At 39.4% G+C, this 15,468-nt stretch overlaps 1 protein-coding gene across 1 annotated transcript in view; it reads left to right on the forward strand.

Moving 5' to 3' along the window:
* The first annotated feature begins 13,635 nt into the window (after positions 1-13,635).
* LRRC63 (leucine rich repeat containing 63) overlaps positions 13,636-15,468 on the forward strand; it is a 66,133-nt gene continuing 64,300 nt past the window's right edge. Inside the window, exon 1 of the mRNA XM_012506901.2 lies at positions 13,636-13,720. Within this exon, the coding sequence (XP_012362355.2) occupies positions 13,636-13,720 (85 nt within the window). The remainder of the gene's footprint in view (positions 13,721-15,468) is intronic.

The raw sequence follows: 15,468 nt of genomic DNA on the forward strand, positions 1-15,468 counted from the left end.
TGTAGATATTAAGTTGAAGTCATCAGCATATCAATGGTATTTAAAGCTGTGAGGGCTGGGTGCAGTGGCTCATGCCTAAAATCTCAGCACTTTGGGAGGCTGAGGTGGGTGGACCACCTGAGGTCAGGAGCTTAAGACCAGCCTGGCCAACATGGTAAAACTCCATCTCTACTAAAAATACAAAAATTAGCCAGGTGTGGTAGCGCATGTCTGTAATCCCAGCTACTCGGGAGGCTGAGGCAAGAGAATTGCTTGAACCTGGGAGGCGGAGGTTGCAGTGAGTCGAGATCGCATCACTGCACTCCAACCTGGGTGACAGAGCAAGACTCCGTCTCAAAAAATAAAAATAAATAATAAAGCTGTGAGGCTGGTTGAGATCACCTATGGAGTAAATATAAAGGAGAAGGGAGGGTGGTAGCAGGGTAAGGGATAATAAAACTACATATTGGGTACAGCGTAAACTACTCGGGTGACAGGTGCACTAACATTTCAGGCTTTACCACTATACAATTCATTCATGTAACCAAAACCCATTTGTACCTCTAAAGCTATGGAAATTAAAAAAAAGAGGAGATAAACCCCAAATTCTGGGGCATTCCAACATAAGAGGTTAGGAAATTAAAGAGGAACCACCAAAGGATACTAAGAAGAAGTTTCCAGAGAGGCAGGAGATAAATCAGGTGATTGTGATGACTTAGAGGCCTAAGGAAGACTGATCTGTAAGGGAGGAGAGGGAGCTGCTCTGAAAAGCTGCTGATAGGCCATGTAAGAGGATGGAGAACCAACTGACCACAGAAGGCACAAACATGGAGGCCACTAGGAATCGTGTAAAGATAGTTTGACGGAAGAGTGAAGCCAAAGTCCCATTCAAATGGTTTCCCAAAAGAATGACAGGGGAGAAATTGGAGACAGGAATTGTAAACAATTTCAGAAGATTGATTGTAAAAGGAAGAAGAGAAACGTCGAAGCTGGCTGAAAGGGGAAGTGGGCTCAAGAGTTGTTTTTCTTTTTTAAGAAGAAAGAAATAGCAGCATATTTCTATGATTCCAGGAATTACCCAGCAGCAGAAAGGGTTGGGGTGGGGATAGAGAAAGAGAGACGGGGAGAGAGAGAGACAGAGAGAGACACTTGTGGGAGCAATGTTCTTGAATAGATGACAGAATAAGATCTACTAAACAAGTGGAGGACTTGACCCTGGCTAGCTGCAGAGACAGCTTATCCACAAGAGCAGGAGAGAAAGCACAGTAAAGGGTCGCAGGTGCTGGGAGGTGCACCTGGGGAAATTCTTCTAATTGCCCCTATCTTCACAATGAATAAGGCTGGGGAAGGAGCTACACAAGGGCTGTAGTGAAAGGAGAGTGTCTGAAATATTGTCTAGGAGTTTGGAAGAATGAATGCTTTGGGGAAGATGGTATAATGGCTGAATAATATTCAAGGCTAGTGATGATCAGTTTAAAAATATTTTTCTTTTAATTAACTTTTAATTTTGAAATAATTTCAGAATTATAAAAAGGTGGAAAAATAGTTAAAAGAATTCCCATATACCCTTCACCCAACTTTCCCAAATGTTAACATCTTAACATTAATACTGTACCATAGTATAATTATCAATATTGGGAAATTATCATTGATCCACCATTATTAACTAAACTACAGACCTTTTTCAACTTTGATAGACTTAATTAGTATCCTTTTTCTGGACTAGGATCCAATCCAGATCTCCCATTCCATTTAGTTGTGATGTCACCTTAGCCTCCATTAATCTGGGATAGTTCTTCAATCTGTCTTTCAACAACTTGACACTTTCAAAAAGGTCCATCATAGAATGTCCCTCAGTGTGGGCTTGTCTGTTTCCTCACAATTTAATTCAGGTATGTATTTTTGGCAAGAGTAACACATTGGTGATGTTGTTCTCTCTCTCAGCACATCATATTGTGGGATACATGATGTCTGCATGGGCCCCCCACTGTAAAGTTACTATTTTTCCCTTTGTATTTAAAAAGTAGGTGACTGGCAGGGCACGGTGGCTCATGCCTGTAATCCCAGCACTTTGGGAGGCCTAGGCGAGTGGATCGCCTGAGGTCAGGAGTTCGAGACGAGCCTAATATGGTGAAACCCTGTCTCTACTAAAAATACAAAAATTAACCGGATGTCGTGGCAGGCACCTGTAATCCCAGCTACTCAGGAGGCTGAGGCAGGAGAATCGCTTGAACCCGGGAGGTGGAGCTTGCAGTGAGCCGAGATAGTGCCACTGCACTCCAGCCTGGACGACAGAGCGAGACTCTGTCTCAAAAAAATAAAGTAAAAAAAGCAGGTGATTATGAATTGAAAATAAGGGCATTCCATATGGGCTTTCTCCCACCCTGTTCGGTTCCACTGGTATAGGTATTGAGTAGGTGGAGAGTTGATTTAATATTGTGGTTTATCAAGTGAGCACCTTAAAGTGTAACCTAAAACGGTTGCAGATGTCATCCAAGAGGAGGGTTAACTGCATCAATAGATTTTTGATGTAGACCAAAACAATCAATTATATTAATAGAAAGAATGTCTGATAGATTTTATATGATATCAAAGGCAGAAAACAGACCTGATTTTAAAGTTTCACAGGACTAACTTTCATACCCATCTTTAGTGGAAATGCTTCTGGGGACTTCTGAGAAATACTCCTTAATTTGTTTTAGTCACTAAGGATTTATATACAAATGTATTGGAAAATAGCCTTCTGAAATCTAACATGTCCATAAGTAAGGAGCTTCTAGATTTTCATTAATGCATCCAATAAATCCTTATTTAACCAATATCTGGACCAAAACCTGAACACCTGGTGTGTGCTACATGATAGAGAAAATTAAAAATACATCGAGTGTCTAATTAAAACATCCCAGGAACTCTGAAAAGTCAGAAAGCGGAAATATGATTAATTATTCTGAACTTCTGACATAGGAGATGTGCCTAACTAAGCATTTTTCTTACAATAAGATCTAAAACTACTCTGTGGCTTTAGCTGCATACTCTCAAAGAAATGTAGAGAATAGAGACCTGAGGTGAGACAGGAAATAACACTAGACCACAAGTCAAGAGATCTTAAATCTAAATTTGATTGGGTGGCAACTTGTGTGTCCAAGTCAAGCTGGGATAGCAAAGTGGGTAAGAGCTCATTCTGTGGAGTTACAAAGGTCTGGGTCACAAATCTAGTCCCTGGGTTTATGGTCTTCTTAATCTCTCTAAGCCTCAGTATCCTTATTAGCAGACAGGAAAAGTAAATAGCACTTACATCATAGCATAGTTGCGAGGCATAAATGAAGAAATGCATGGAAAGTACTTAGTATGATGACTAACACGCAGCATACATTCTAAAAGTGCTAGTACTAATATTTAATCATTTTTATTACTATAATTAATGATTAGTCACCTTTCTGTGCTTAATTTTCCATATCTGTAGAGTGAGGAGAATCGACTAGACTAGAACTTCTCTAGCATGAATACATATATGAAAAAACTATCCCAGACTTCCAGAGTTGTCTTTACCTATTTCTGTTACGTAAGCAAACAGCAAACTTGGGGTAAGCTGCCAGTGCAGTTAGATCATAACTATAAATCCCAAATAAGCTTAAAATTAAGTTCAAAACACACAGGAAAATCACACTAAGATTTCTAATGAGGTTAGTAGTGACTTTCTGGAATTAAATTCACGCTTTCCCCTGTGAGCCTGGTGCTGACCCCCGAGGCCCAGGGTGGTCTGCGTTCACTGCCCTGTTACCTACCGTGCATTTTGCAGCAGTTCAATTCCTCTGCTTTGCTTTCTTTGAACTACTGCTATCTCCGGTGATGTCATTTGGCCTTCACTTTGCACAACTCATTATTCTGTCAGAGCTGGATCTTTCCTCATTCGCCCTTGAAAATTAAGAGAATAACTTGGCCTCAATTCCAGATTCATCTCTTAATGCAGATCCTGTAGCTTTCCTGTTCTAAATCTTCCAGTAGCTCTCCACTGCCTGTCAATATCCTAATATTTAAGATCCTCTCAGACTTACATTCCTAGCTTGACCTACCCAACTTCTTCTCTAGTCAAACTGGAATATCTACTAAGCGCCCCTTTAGAATTTGTTAAGATTTCCTTTGTGGCCCATCTTGGTAAATATTTCAAGTGTACTGAAGAGGAATATGTGTTCCTTATTTATTGGATACAGGGATCTATATATCGATGAGATCAAGTGTATTACTTGGTTTATTGGAATCTCCCATATCCTTAGGAATCTTTTGTTTGCTTGAGCTTTTATTTTCTAAGAGACATGTGTTTTTTTTTAAAAAAGGTCCTCATTTTAGAGGTAGATTTATCAATAGCTCCTTGTCATTTTGTCCATTGTTGTTTCTGGTATTTAGAAGTTATGCAGTTAAGTGCAGACAGTCATATGCTGGCACATCACCTTGATGAATCATTTCTTTGTATCCTTAAAAAATAAGCCTGTTAAAGTCTACTTTGTCCAGTATTAATATATTGTTTGCCTAGCCTATGGTCAGCTTCCTTGATATGCTGTGGGCTAGAGAATGGATTCTCTAGTCCCTGTTTCAGAGAAAGGGTCTCAATTTTGAGGCTCTCAGATTTATACAGGGTGTTTTATTTCAGTTCTCTGCTTGCTGCAGACTAGGGAGTTCATCTCCACTTCCCATGTAGGTAGGACAATCCCAGTTCCCCACCCCTAAAAATCAGACCCCCCCCTGGACCACCAGGACTTCATCTCCAGCTCACTTCGCTGACATTAAGTTTTTTCTTCTCCCAACATCAGGGATTTCCTTTTCTGTTCATCTCACCTACATATTTTATCTGGCATTCCTATGTATTTTGGGTGGACAGGAGGCCATCCACATCAGCATTAGTGGTCACATAGACTGAAAATTGATTTCTAACTAACTAAACAAACTATACATGCTTGAATGTAAAATGACTTTGTTTACATTATATATATATATATGTCTGTATTTGTGTGTATGTATATAAAGAGCACAAGAACCATTTTAGTGTGGTTTAGCAACAAATCAGTTATATGTAACAAATCAGTAATATGTAATAGTAATGAGTATGGTACTTCCTCTATACAATCAACTTTTGAATTATCATTGAGAAAAAATAGTAGTTGACATTTATTGAACATTTTCAGTGATCCAGGAACTGTGTTGAAGCATTTTCAGGATGTTCTCATTTAATTTTCACAACTCTGTTTGGGGTAGGTGCCATTATTGCCTCAATTTTACAGATGTGGAAATTAAGACTTAAAGGGTTAACTTGACCAAAGTCATATAACTGGTAAATGGTGCGGTCAGTATTCAAACCAGGTCTATCTGACTTTAGGGCTCACATATGTAACCACTTCATATTTCATCTTAACATAGCTTCAGTAGGCAAATGGGGCATATTGAGTATCCACAATATCTCTTTAAAATCATTAGGGATCTCTTAAAAATCATACAGGGGCCAGGCATGGTGGCTGTAATTCCAGCACTTTGGGAGGCTGGGGCAGGCAGCTCGCTCTAGCCCAGGAGTTTGAGACCAGTCTGGGCAACATGTCGAAACCCCGTGTCCACAAAAAAATTTTAAAAAATTAGCCGGGTGTGGTGGCATGCACTGTAGTCCCAGCTACTCAGAAGGCTGAGGTGGGAAGATTGCTTAAGCCCAGGAGGTCAAGGCTGCAGTGAGCTATGATCATCCTACTGCATTCCAGCCTGGGCAACAGAGCAACACCTGTCTCAAAAAAAAAAAAAAATTAAAATAAAAAAAATCATTAGGGGGAAGAAAAAATACTACCAAGTAAAAATGGACAAGGGACTGGATAAGCCATTTACAACAGAATACACTCAGTAATAAACATACAAAAAATGTTTAAACTCATTAATAATCAAATACTAATTACAATAAGATGCTATTTTCTTTCTGTACTGCAAAGGAAACAATAGAATGAAGAGACAACCCATGGACTGGGAGAAAATATCTGCAAATCATATACTGGATAAGGGGCTAACATCCAACTTAAAGTACTCAAGAACAAGAAAACAAATAACCTTACTAAAAAATGGGCAAAGGACTTGAATAAACATTTCTCGAAAGACAACATACAAGGTCGGGCACGGTGGCTCATGCCTGTAATCCCAGTGCTTTGGGAGGCTGAGGTGGGAGGATCTCCTCAGCAGGAGTTTGAGACCAGCCTGGGTAACACTGTGAGACTCTGCTGTACAAAAAAAATTTTTAAATGAGCTGGGCACAGTGATGGGTGCTTGTAGTTCCAGCTACTCAGGAGGCGGAGGTGGGAGGATCGCCTGGGCCTGGGAGTTTGAGGCTGCAGTGAGCTATGACTATGCCACTGCACTCCAGCCTGGGGACAGAGCGAGACCCTATCTCTAAGATACTCAAAACAAACAGTATAAAATCACTATAAAGAGCACTTTATTAGTTTCAGAAGACAAGATCTTAATCTTATCTCTGACTATGGCTGTGTGGCCTCCCCAGAGGGTACTCACTTCCTGTGCTTTACCCTATTCCATCAAAAGTCTGTCCCTTCTACTTGGGAGAGGTGCTATGAAGTACCAGAAAGAAGGGTGCCTGTTAATCTTTGGGCAGATGTTTCTGAAGGGCAGAGGTTATCTGAGGGAGGTCTAGAGATCAAGCAGGAGATAAGCGCCAGTCTTCCATTTCGGCTGGTGCCATTCCATTCTGGGGTTCCTTAATCCTTTAGCCAGAACATGTCAGCAACTCATTCAGGAAGTTCTGGCCTTTAAAATCCACATCTCCATGACTGTAAGAAGCTCTCAAAGCCCTCAATGCTCTACTACTTTTACAGCTCACAGAAAACATTTATCTTTGACTCTTTGCCCCATGAAAGTAAGTATGAAAAATAAATATATTTATTAAGAAACACACTAGGCCAACTAACTCTAGCCCTCTGGTATGGGTCTAGAAATCATAGCCATTCCAATTCATCACAGCTTGTCTTACAATGCACAGTACAAGATCAGCAAAACCGGCCCTTCTGGTTTTTAACTAACTGATTTCTATTAAGCAAGTGGTGCCAAACCGGATTTGTTATACTCATGGCTCCACTTTCAACCCCTGTGATCTCTCACTTTAACTCCTTTCAGAAAGCTGGTATCATCAATGACCCCATTAGTGCTGTCTTCTTTTTACCTTCACTGGGGACATCAAGTGTCTCACAACTATGTACTGCCAATGTCCTCAGTCAGTGAGTGTACAGGGTGAGGCACTTTGCTTTTTCTTTTCCTAAGTAGGAACACTTGGGTAAAGTGATACACCAAGTTACAAATCCTCTGGAAGCAATCCCTTCTAATGTTGTGAGTCTGGGAGAGAAGTAGGGAGTTGGGAAGAAAGGAACACTCTGGCTTCCTTTGCTCCCATTGAGAGCAGTGGTGACCCAGAGCCTCCACTGGGCCTAATTCAGATGGTTTGGGAAGTGATGGTGTGTGTGTAGCTCCTGGGCACAAGGAAGGTACCCCAGCAATGGCCACAGAAGTTTTCCATGAGAAAACTTTCCAGGGCAAGGTACCATCCAATGAGAAGCAGAAACACAGACTGTCTCAAGGCTGAAAACACCTAAAACCATCTGGTTTGGTGGTTTGCATGCAACCTCTTGTAGCCATAGAACCTTTTCTTCAAAGAGCAGAGCCTAGTATGCCAAACTCATACAAGCATAGTTGCTTTCTTGGAATTGCAGTGGGGAGAAGAATAAAGCCCCACAAACTGTCTTCCCCATGGCTTCTGAATAGAGCTAGACACTATATTCTTTTCCTTGGTTGGGTATTACCTCACCTGGAAAACCAGGCAAAGGAAATGAAGAAATTTTCTGCTACCTGGGGCAGGGTAGAAGAGAAGAAATGTCCTGAAACTTTAATTCTACCCTGATAAAATTTGGCATCATATTATAAATTTGGCAACATATTATAAAGCGGAGATTGCAATTGTCAGAAATGTAGCAGAACTGTCAACAGCATACTAAACTATGTGATACTGAAATGTGAGTTACACTTCTAGTTGTCTAGTTCTGGTATAAGAAATACAAGTTCTTTACCAACACTCAACCCACAGAATACAATGGACTCTTACATGTCCCGCCCTTACTCCCATACACAACTTTTAGCCTCATACACTTACGAATAAAACATATACTCAGGAGGGCAGTAGGCATAAGCAGAATGCTAGGTTTGAAAAGCAAATCATATCTACTGTTTAAGGTCATATGTTGACATTAGAATGAAGAATAAGTCATTACAAAGCATTTTTCTCACCTGTGGTTCTAATTGCTACAGGTGTTTGCTGAGGGTTGAATACAGAGCATGCAGTTCAGACACTTTATTGATATAGTACATGTTCCTCCTAAGTTTAGGACTAAATCCCAGCCAGTACAGGGACTCAGTAGACTCATCTACCAAAGTCCAGTGTGCACATTAGAAAAAAACCAAAGAAAGATCATGTGCATTTAACACCTTTCCCTCTAGCCATTCAAAGGAGCTTCACATTGCAGCCCTTTTTCACCTTTGTTAGGCACGCCAAGTGGCCTGGAAGATGCTGAGAACAAAGAGGCTTTCTTCCTTGGGTTACCGGTTGAAATTAATCATCGATTCAGCCCAGCTCAATCAATGGTGACAGCAGCTCGCAGACCCAACTCACGTGGGGGAGAGTCAAGGCCTCCTTACATCACTGTACCAGGACTCCTTCAGGCATGAGCTCTCCCACAGCTCCTGTGCCGCCCAGAGGAGTATAAAGACCTGTGACAGAATGTAGGACACTGCCTAGAGCATAGCATTTGTGCCACAGTCTGAGAACTGCAAACTAGAGTTGCCAACATTTGGAGATATTACGCAAGTTAAATGTGAAATTTTGTGGATAAATGCCCAGGATGTATAGCCCTCCAATATTTCAATTAACGTAAACTATCATCACATAAAGCAGGAGTGTGGAGACCAGAAAACTGGGCTGTTTTATTTTAATTTTCTAACAACATCTACTGAGCACTGACTCTGTGGCTGGCACAGAACTAAGCCTCTGACACAGATTATCTCTTTAACTCCTCACAAGACCCTTTGGTAAGTACCATTTTAACCCAGTTTTACAAATGAGGAAACCCCCAGGGCTTAGGTTAAGTAGCTGGTCCAAGGGCACAGAGCTGACAAGTGGCGGCCAAATGTGAACCCAGCTGGGTAGAGCTGTGCTATGCTTCCTGTGCTTGAAATTTAATGCAGATGCCAACATCCTCAATTAATGTAATAATTGTGAAGCTAAAATAAAATCGACATTTAAAACAGTGCTTCCACACACTAATGTACATTGCTCATGCTTAAGTGCTTAATATTAAGGAAACAAATATTATTTAACTTTTTTTGGTGAAGGACACAATCATACAATATATACAAATATCTAATATTAGCTGGTTGCAGGCAGTCTAAAATGATCACTGCAGCTAAAAAAAACCTCAAAAATGTTTCTGAGAATCAGAGGAGTGTGAATAAACAACATTATTCTACCAAAGCAATATAATAAAAAATTGTTAAAATAAAAAAAAAACTCTCAAGTAGTTATAATGCAGATAAGTGTAGTCTTTGGAAATGATTTAAAATTTCATTTCAATTGTCTAAATTATAAAGCCTCAAATTAATCATTATAAGTTGTTTTAATAAAGTTTAAAGTTTACCACCTAGTGAAGTAACTTGTGCATAGTAGGTTTCCAATAAATGATTCTGGAATGAATGACTAAATTCATGAAGGCACTTTTGAAAACAGACATTGTCCTTTCCTTGTGTTTGGATTGTTTTTTTAATTCCATGATAAAGGTTACATGACATTTCCTTATTAGTAATTTTTTCAAAGGAATCCCAGGATCTCCAGTTCAAACAAAGGAAATAACTATCACCTTGAAAGACAAAAAGAAATAACTGGCTGAAAATAATTAAAAACAAATGAAGTGTTTGTCTTTACAGTGAGATATGGGGATAAAAAGAGTAGCAGCTTCAAAATATCTTTATTAACATTTGAGAAAATATAAAACTATTCTCTAGGCAACAGCATGAAAACACATGAAATAAGTGGGTACATTTAAGCCACTGTGACTGGTGAAGAAGACATTTCCCCGTACATATAACTAATATAAACAGGTAAATTCAGACCAATACCTCTTTCTCAAAAGCATTTTAGGGCCCTGTGTTACTCGGAAGACTCAGTAGTTGAACAAATATGTGCTCAAAAATAACTATTCATTCTTTAACAGTACTTTAAAAAAACTAATATGAACGTAAAAACACAAATTACTCCATTATTTCCACAAGGTAAAATATTAGGTTAAAACTACAATGGCCAAACTGTTTAGTAAACTTCTGTCCTATTTTAAAGGTAAATAAATAAATAAGAGACAGGTCTATGGAAAATAATGATGTCTAGCAACACTTTTCACATCATTTCAACAGAACCAACAGCAAATCTAAGGTTCCCCAAGCATTTCCCACTTATTAGGGAAATCGATAGCATTACCTGCGGGGTGCCTGCGGTTGCTTCTGCATAAGGCTTTTATCTCATTTTAGCAACATTTAAAAAATGCAGGATGTCTATAACCTTGGCACTCATCATTACGCTGGCATCTTTAGTATAATTTGCTAATAGAGTGAAAGCACTGTGGTTCAGTTTGGGAAGCTTCTTCTGCCAAACTGCAAAGGGGATGGAAGAAATAAATAGGCTGACTGTACGTACATCAGAAAAAGCAGATCCTTAAAATCAAAAAGGGAGCTATTCAGTATTTCAAAAACACATTATTTTACAAAAGAAGAAAAAAAATTGAGGGGATAATATTTTCAAAAATATAAGAACTATAAAATAATCTAAATTGAATTTCGTTTGTCCTGTCTAAACTCATCCTATACTGATATATCATTTCCATAGACAAAGCGAGTCAGATGTGTTAGAATAACATATATACATATAAAACATACCAAGCCATGGATTTAAGTTTCATAATAACTATCTCATTTGCCTAAATGTTTGGTACTAAGTGGTAGAAATAGAAGACAAAATGTTCACAGCTGAGGAGATTACATATTAAAGCGCCCTAAGTTTTAGTCTCATACTTGCTAGAAGAAATCTGCAAGGAATGAAACCTGGATGCCTGCGGATTCCACGTGTGACAAAGCATTTTTTGAAAAAGCATTCAGAAGGCTTGCTTTCGACTACACAAAACTAAGCATAAATTTTAAAGGCCAAATGTCAGTCAGTAAAACTGAATTCCTGCAGTTCTCATGGTTCTAACGATCTTGAAGAGCATAGGTACCTGACTCAATTTACACTGCCATTTTTTAAGCTTAAAAATATAAACATTTTTTCACATTTACAAAATATGCACGATATATATTACTTGAGACTAATCTTAGCCATCAGAGCTGCCTTTTGTTTTCAGCTTTGTATTTCTGAGAAACTAATGAATCTATGGTGTAGATACAGCAAAAGTGGAAATAAATTCATAGTCTGGGGCAGCAGTAAAATTGGGACACAGTAAACTTACGAGGAAAAGAAACAGTACATTACTACTGTAAAGGAAAACAAGTTGCATAGTATTTTCCAGAGTCTGATTACTTTTTTGTTTAAACTTTTCTACTTTTTTCATTGTTTTAAAATATGTTTGCTACTAAGGAGAAAAAGGAAGACATGGTTATGGTGTGAATCTTGAAAGATCCCCAAAGCTAGAAAGATTTATACAGAAGTCTCTCATTTTCCAACTTGTTATAAAGTTCCTGCACTAGTACTTCGAAAAAAACCAAACCTGGAAGGAAGCTCTACCTAGTTTACTTTCTGAGTTCGGATTTCCGCATCTGTCAGATGAGTTCTTTCTAGTGCTCTTTCCCCCTCAAATCTCCAGAGAAACACGCACATTTTTGCAAACACACACGATGTATCTATCACTGCACACACAGGTTCATCAACACCATGACAGAGGCGACACGTCACAATATGATAACCAGAACAGAGGACGATGACAGTGAGAAATGGGTTTCTTTTACGGCCTGCTTGGATCCCTAATGCCCTTATTTCTACACAATCCAGCCTCAGCCAGGAACTTTAAAGGATCAGAAAGACAAAACAGGTTGCATGAAAGGAAGAGAAAGAAAACCGAATGCCCGCTTTTCGAGAGCACTGCAAAATTAGCCCCGGGACCCGGCTGCACAAAAGTGCAGCGTTAAGAATGCCAGCCCATATTCTAGACACCCAAGTAAAGCATCCTGTAATCGAGAGAAGTAAACAATAAATAATAGTGGTCATTGCCATTAAGCATAAAAATAGTAATAACAATTGTCACCACGGCGTTCCGTACAGCAGCTGCACGTGGAGCCGGCTTCTCCTCCGGCCCCCACGGCCCGCAGCCTCCCCTGCAGCCCCACAGTGCGGCGGAGGAAGGCGAGAAGGCTCCGCGCGCGCCGCACGGTGGGCTGGGCCGGCCCCTCCCGGCGCCCGCCTCGCCGGTCCCGCCCCCGCGCCTGCGCGTCAAGTGGTTGGGCTGGCTTAGCGGATCCCGGTTGCTAGGGTGTGTCTCTTTGGCCTCCTAGAAGGTGGGGATCTGTGGTGCTCCTTTGGGAACAGCCTCCTGCAGGAAGACCCTCGCTGGACCTTTACCTCGCTGCCTAGATTCCGAGGAAAAGGAGATAGGAGACGAAAAGCCAGTTGGTTTGGGAAGCAGCTGATTATCCTAAAGGGTAGTGTGGGAGTCCAGCACTTCCATGCACCTCTTTGGGTACTACGGAAGGGAGATTTCCAGCATCGTGTGGAACATATGACCAGGGAGTACACCTTGAGCGCTTGTGTACAGTTGTCTTTTGGCGCTAAACTGCCCATTTATGCAGTTCCAGGGTGTTCCTTCTAGGCTATCAGTGGAATAGTGCCGTGCCAGGCACTTTAGATGTTGCCCTGCAAACTAAAAGCACATTTGGGGGGTGCATCTTCTCGCATCATTTCTAAACAGTATGAGTTGGGATCCAGCAACCCTGGGAAATCTCATTATAGTGAAACCCATCTTATTTTAGGATTGAATGGTTTTGGCCCAAGCATAGTGGTTGAAAAACAAGCCATTATAGAAAGAAAACAATTTGTTTGTGAATGGTTAGATATGATGGGTCTTCAGAGGCTTGTCTAATGAAGGGATCTTCTACACATTTCTGACCAAATTCTCTTTCTACATTTATAGCGATAACATTTTGGAGAGAGAGAAAAAAAATGTCATTTCGACTATTCTGAAAAATCTGTATTTACTAGTTGAAATAGCATTGGCAAATTGAACTTTGTACTAACATGGAAAATTGTAGAATGATCCTGGGTAGTAATAATACACATATTTTTAAAATTCTATGTTTACTTATAACCCTACATTTTAACTGGATTCTTTCTATTAATAGAAGTTTTAAAGAATTATTTTCTTACCCTCTTTTTTTTTCATAAAGGAATTCTGCCTGGATTCAGTAGAGTATTGGTACAGAATGATTTTCATTAAGATGTAATCTAAATTCTTATTATTTTTCAACAATTCAAACATATTCAAAACCTTTTCAATTCTCACTTAAACCAAGGATTATGAAAAACAGCACTTATTATTCATTAAAATGCAAAAGCCCCCACTACTTCTTCGAAGACCCTTACCTCCAAAATTCACTAAGCTGTCTTTACATGAGAAAAAAACCCATACAGGTATGTGTATTAATCAGATATGTGTATTAACATTTATGTATCTTTCATAGAAATTCCTTGACTTGCACAGGTCAGAATCACAATAAATACACTCACTAATAACTTACAAATGTTTGTTGTCAGGTGATAACATCCAATTCAATCCTACAGATGCATTTGTTGATACTTATTGGTGGACTTAGTAGATTCAAGTTTACCTCATCGATAAACTTTACTTGTAACCCCAGAATTGGTACTCATAGGGCTTTCTCAGTCATGCGTGGATATGTGCAGAGCACTGAAAAATTTGAGTCACCCAACACACATGTCCCCAGCTGAGGTGGAACAAGGCTACCTCTGCCTTCTTGTTTCAGCTCTCATATTGTAAACAGGTACTGTCTTCCCTGTCTGTTTAGCGCTATGTTTCTTGAATGTTTGTGCTTTTAGTTAGTGATTTCACTGTGGGCCCCAAGCATAGTGTTGAAGTACTGTCTAGTGTTCCTGAGCACAAGAAGGCTGTGATGGGCCTGACAGAGAGCAAGATATGTGTTAGGTAAGTTTCCTTCAGGCGTGAGTAGTGTTGTTGGCCCTAAGTTCAATGTTAACAAATCAACTGTATATATTTATTAAAGTGTCTTTAAATAGAAACAAATATAAAACAAAATTATGTGTTGATCAGTTGATGAAAATGTTGAAACCAGAGGTTTGCAGGAACCTAGCCCCATATTTCTCCTAGGAGAAATGGTTCAGTAATGAGTAATTCATCGTTTGTAGAACAGAACTACTCCTAATAACGAGGACTGAATATATTTAGTGAGCCAAAACAGACCTTACCAGTTCCCTTCATTAGTTACCCACTGGGATAGTGATTGTAATCAATCAATCATATAAGTAAATGCAAAATTACCCCGTGATAAGTCTATGAAGTAAAGATGAGCCACTTTTATAACTATAACTTTATATAATACTTAATCCTCTGTGTATGGTTTCTATTCCCTCATTATAAGCAATACAATTAGCATATTTTCTCATTTTCCCCTTCTCAGTCTCCTCTTCCATTTGATTTTAGTTGATTGCAGTTTTAGTGTGAACATTTATACTGTTCAAATATACCTAGTCTATAACTTGATTTATACTGTTAAATTATCATCTTTTGACCTATGGCTATTAATGATATGTAACTCAACTTACCTGTCATACTGCCACAATTTCCTCTCCTACTTTCTCTCCCAACTTTTGTTACATGATTTTTACATCATCATTTCTACATTTCTATAATGTTCTGCATTTACAATCTGCTCTGTAGTAATACAGTATGTAGATTTACAGCTCACTACCAGTTATCTTGTAGTTTCTCTATTCATCTTTTGTTTGAAGTTTATCTTCTAGTACAGAATTTCACAACCTTGGCACTATTGACATTTTGGGCTGGATGGTTCCTTTTTTTTGGTGGGGAAAGCAGAGCTCTGTTGCTCCAAAGGCTCTTGACAGAGGGCTCTGCACATAGTAGGTGCTCGAAATTTGTTTGTTTTTTTATTTCTTCTAAAAAAAGAAAACCAGGATACATGCACAAAACGTGCAGGTTTGTTACATAGGTATACATATGCCATGTGGTTTGCTGTACCTATTGACCCATCCTCTAAGTTTTCTCCCCTCACCCTCCACCCACTAACAGGCCCTGGTGTGTGTTGTTCCCCTCTCTGTGTCCAGTGTTCTCAATGTTCAACTCCCACTTATGAGTGAGAACACACAGTGTTTGGTTTTCTGTT

The sequence above is a fragment of the Nomascus leucogenys genome, chromosome 5 (assembly GCF_006542625.1).
Source record: "Nomascus leucogenys isolate Asia chromosome 5, Asia_NLE_v1, whole genome shotgun sequence".
NCBI lineage: Eukaryota > Metazoa > Chordata > Mammalia > Primates > Hylobatidae > Nomascus > Nomascus leucogenys.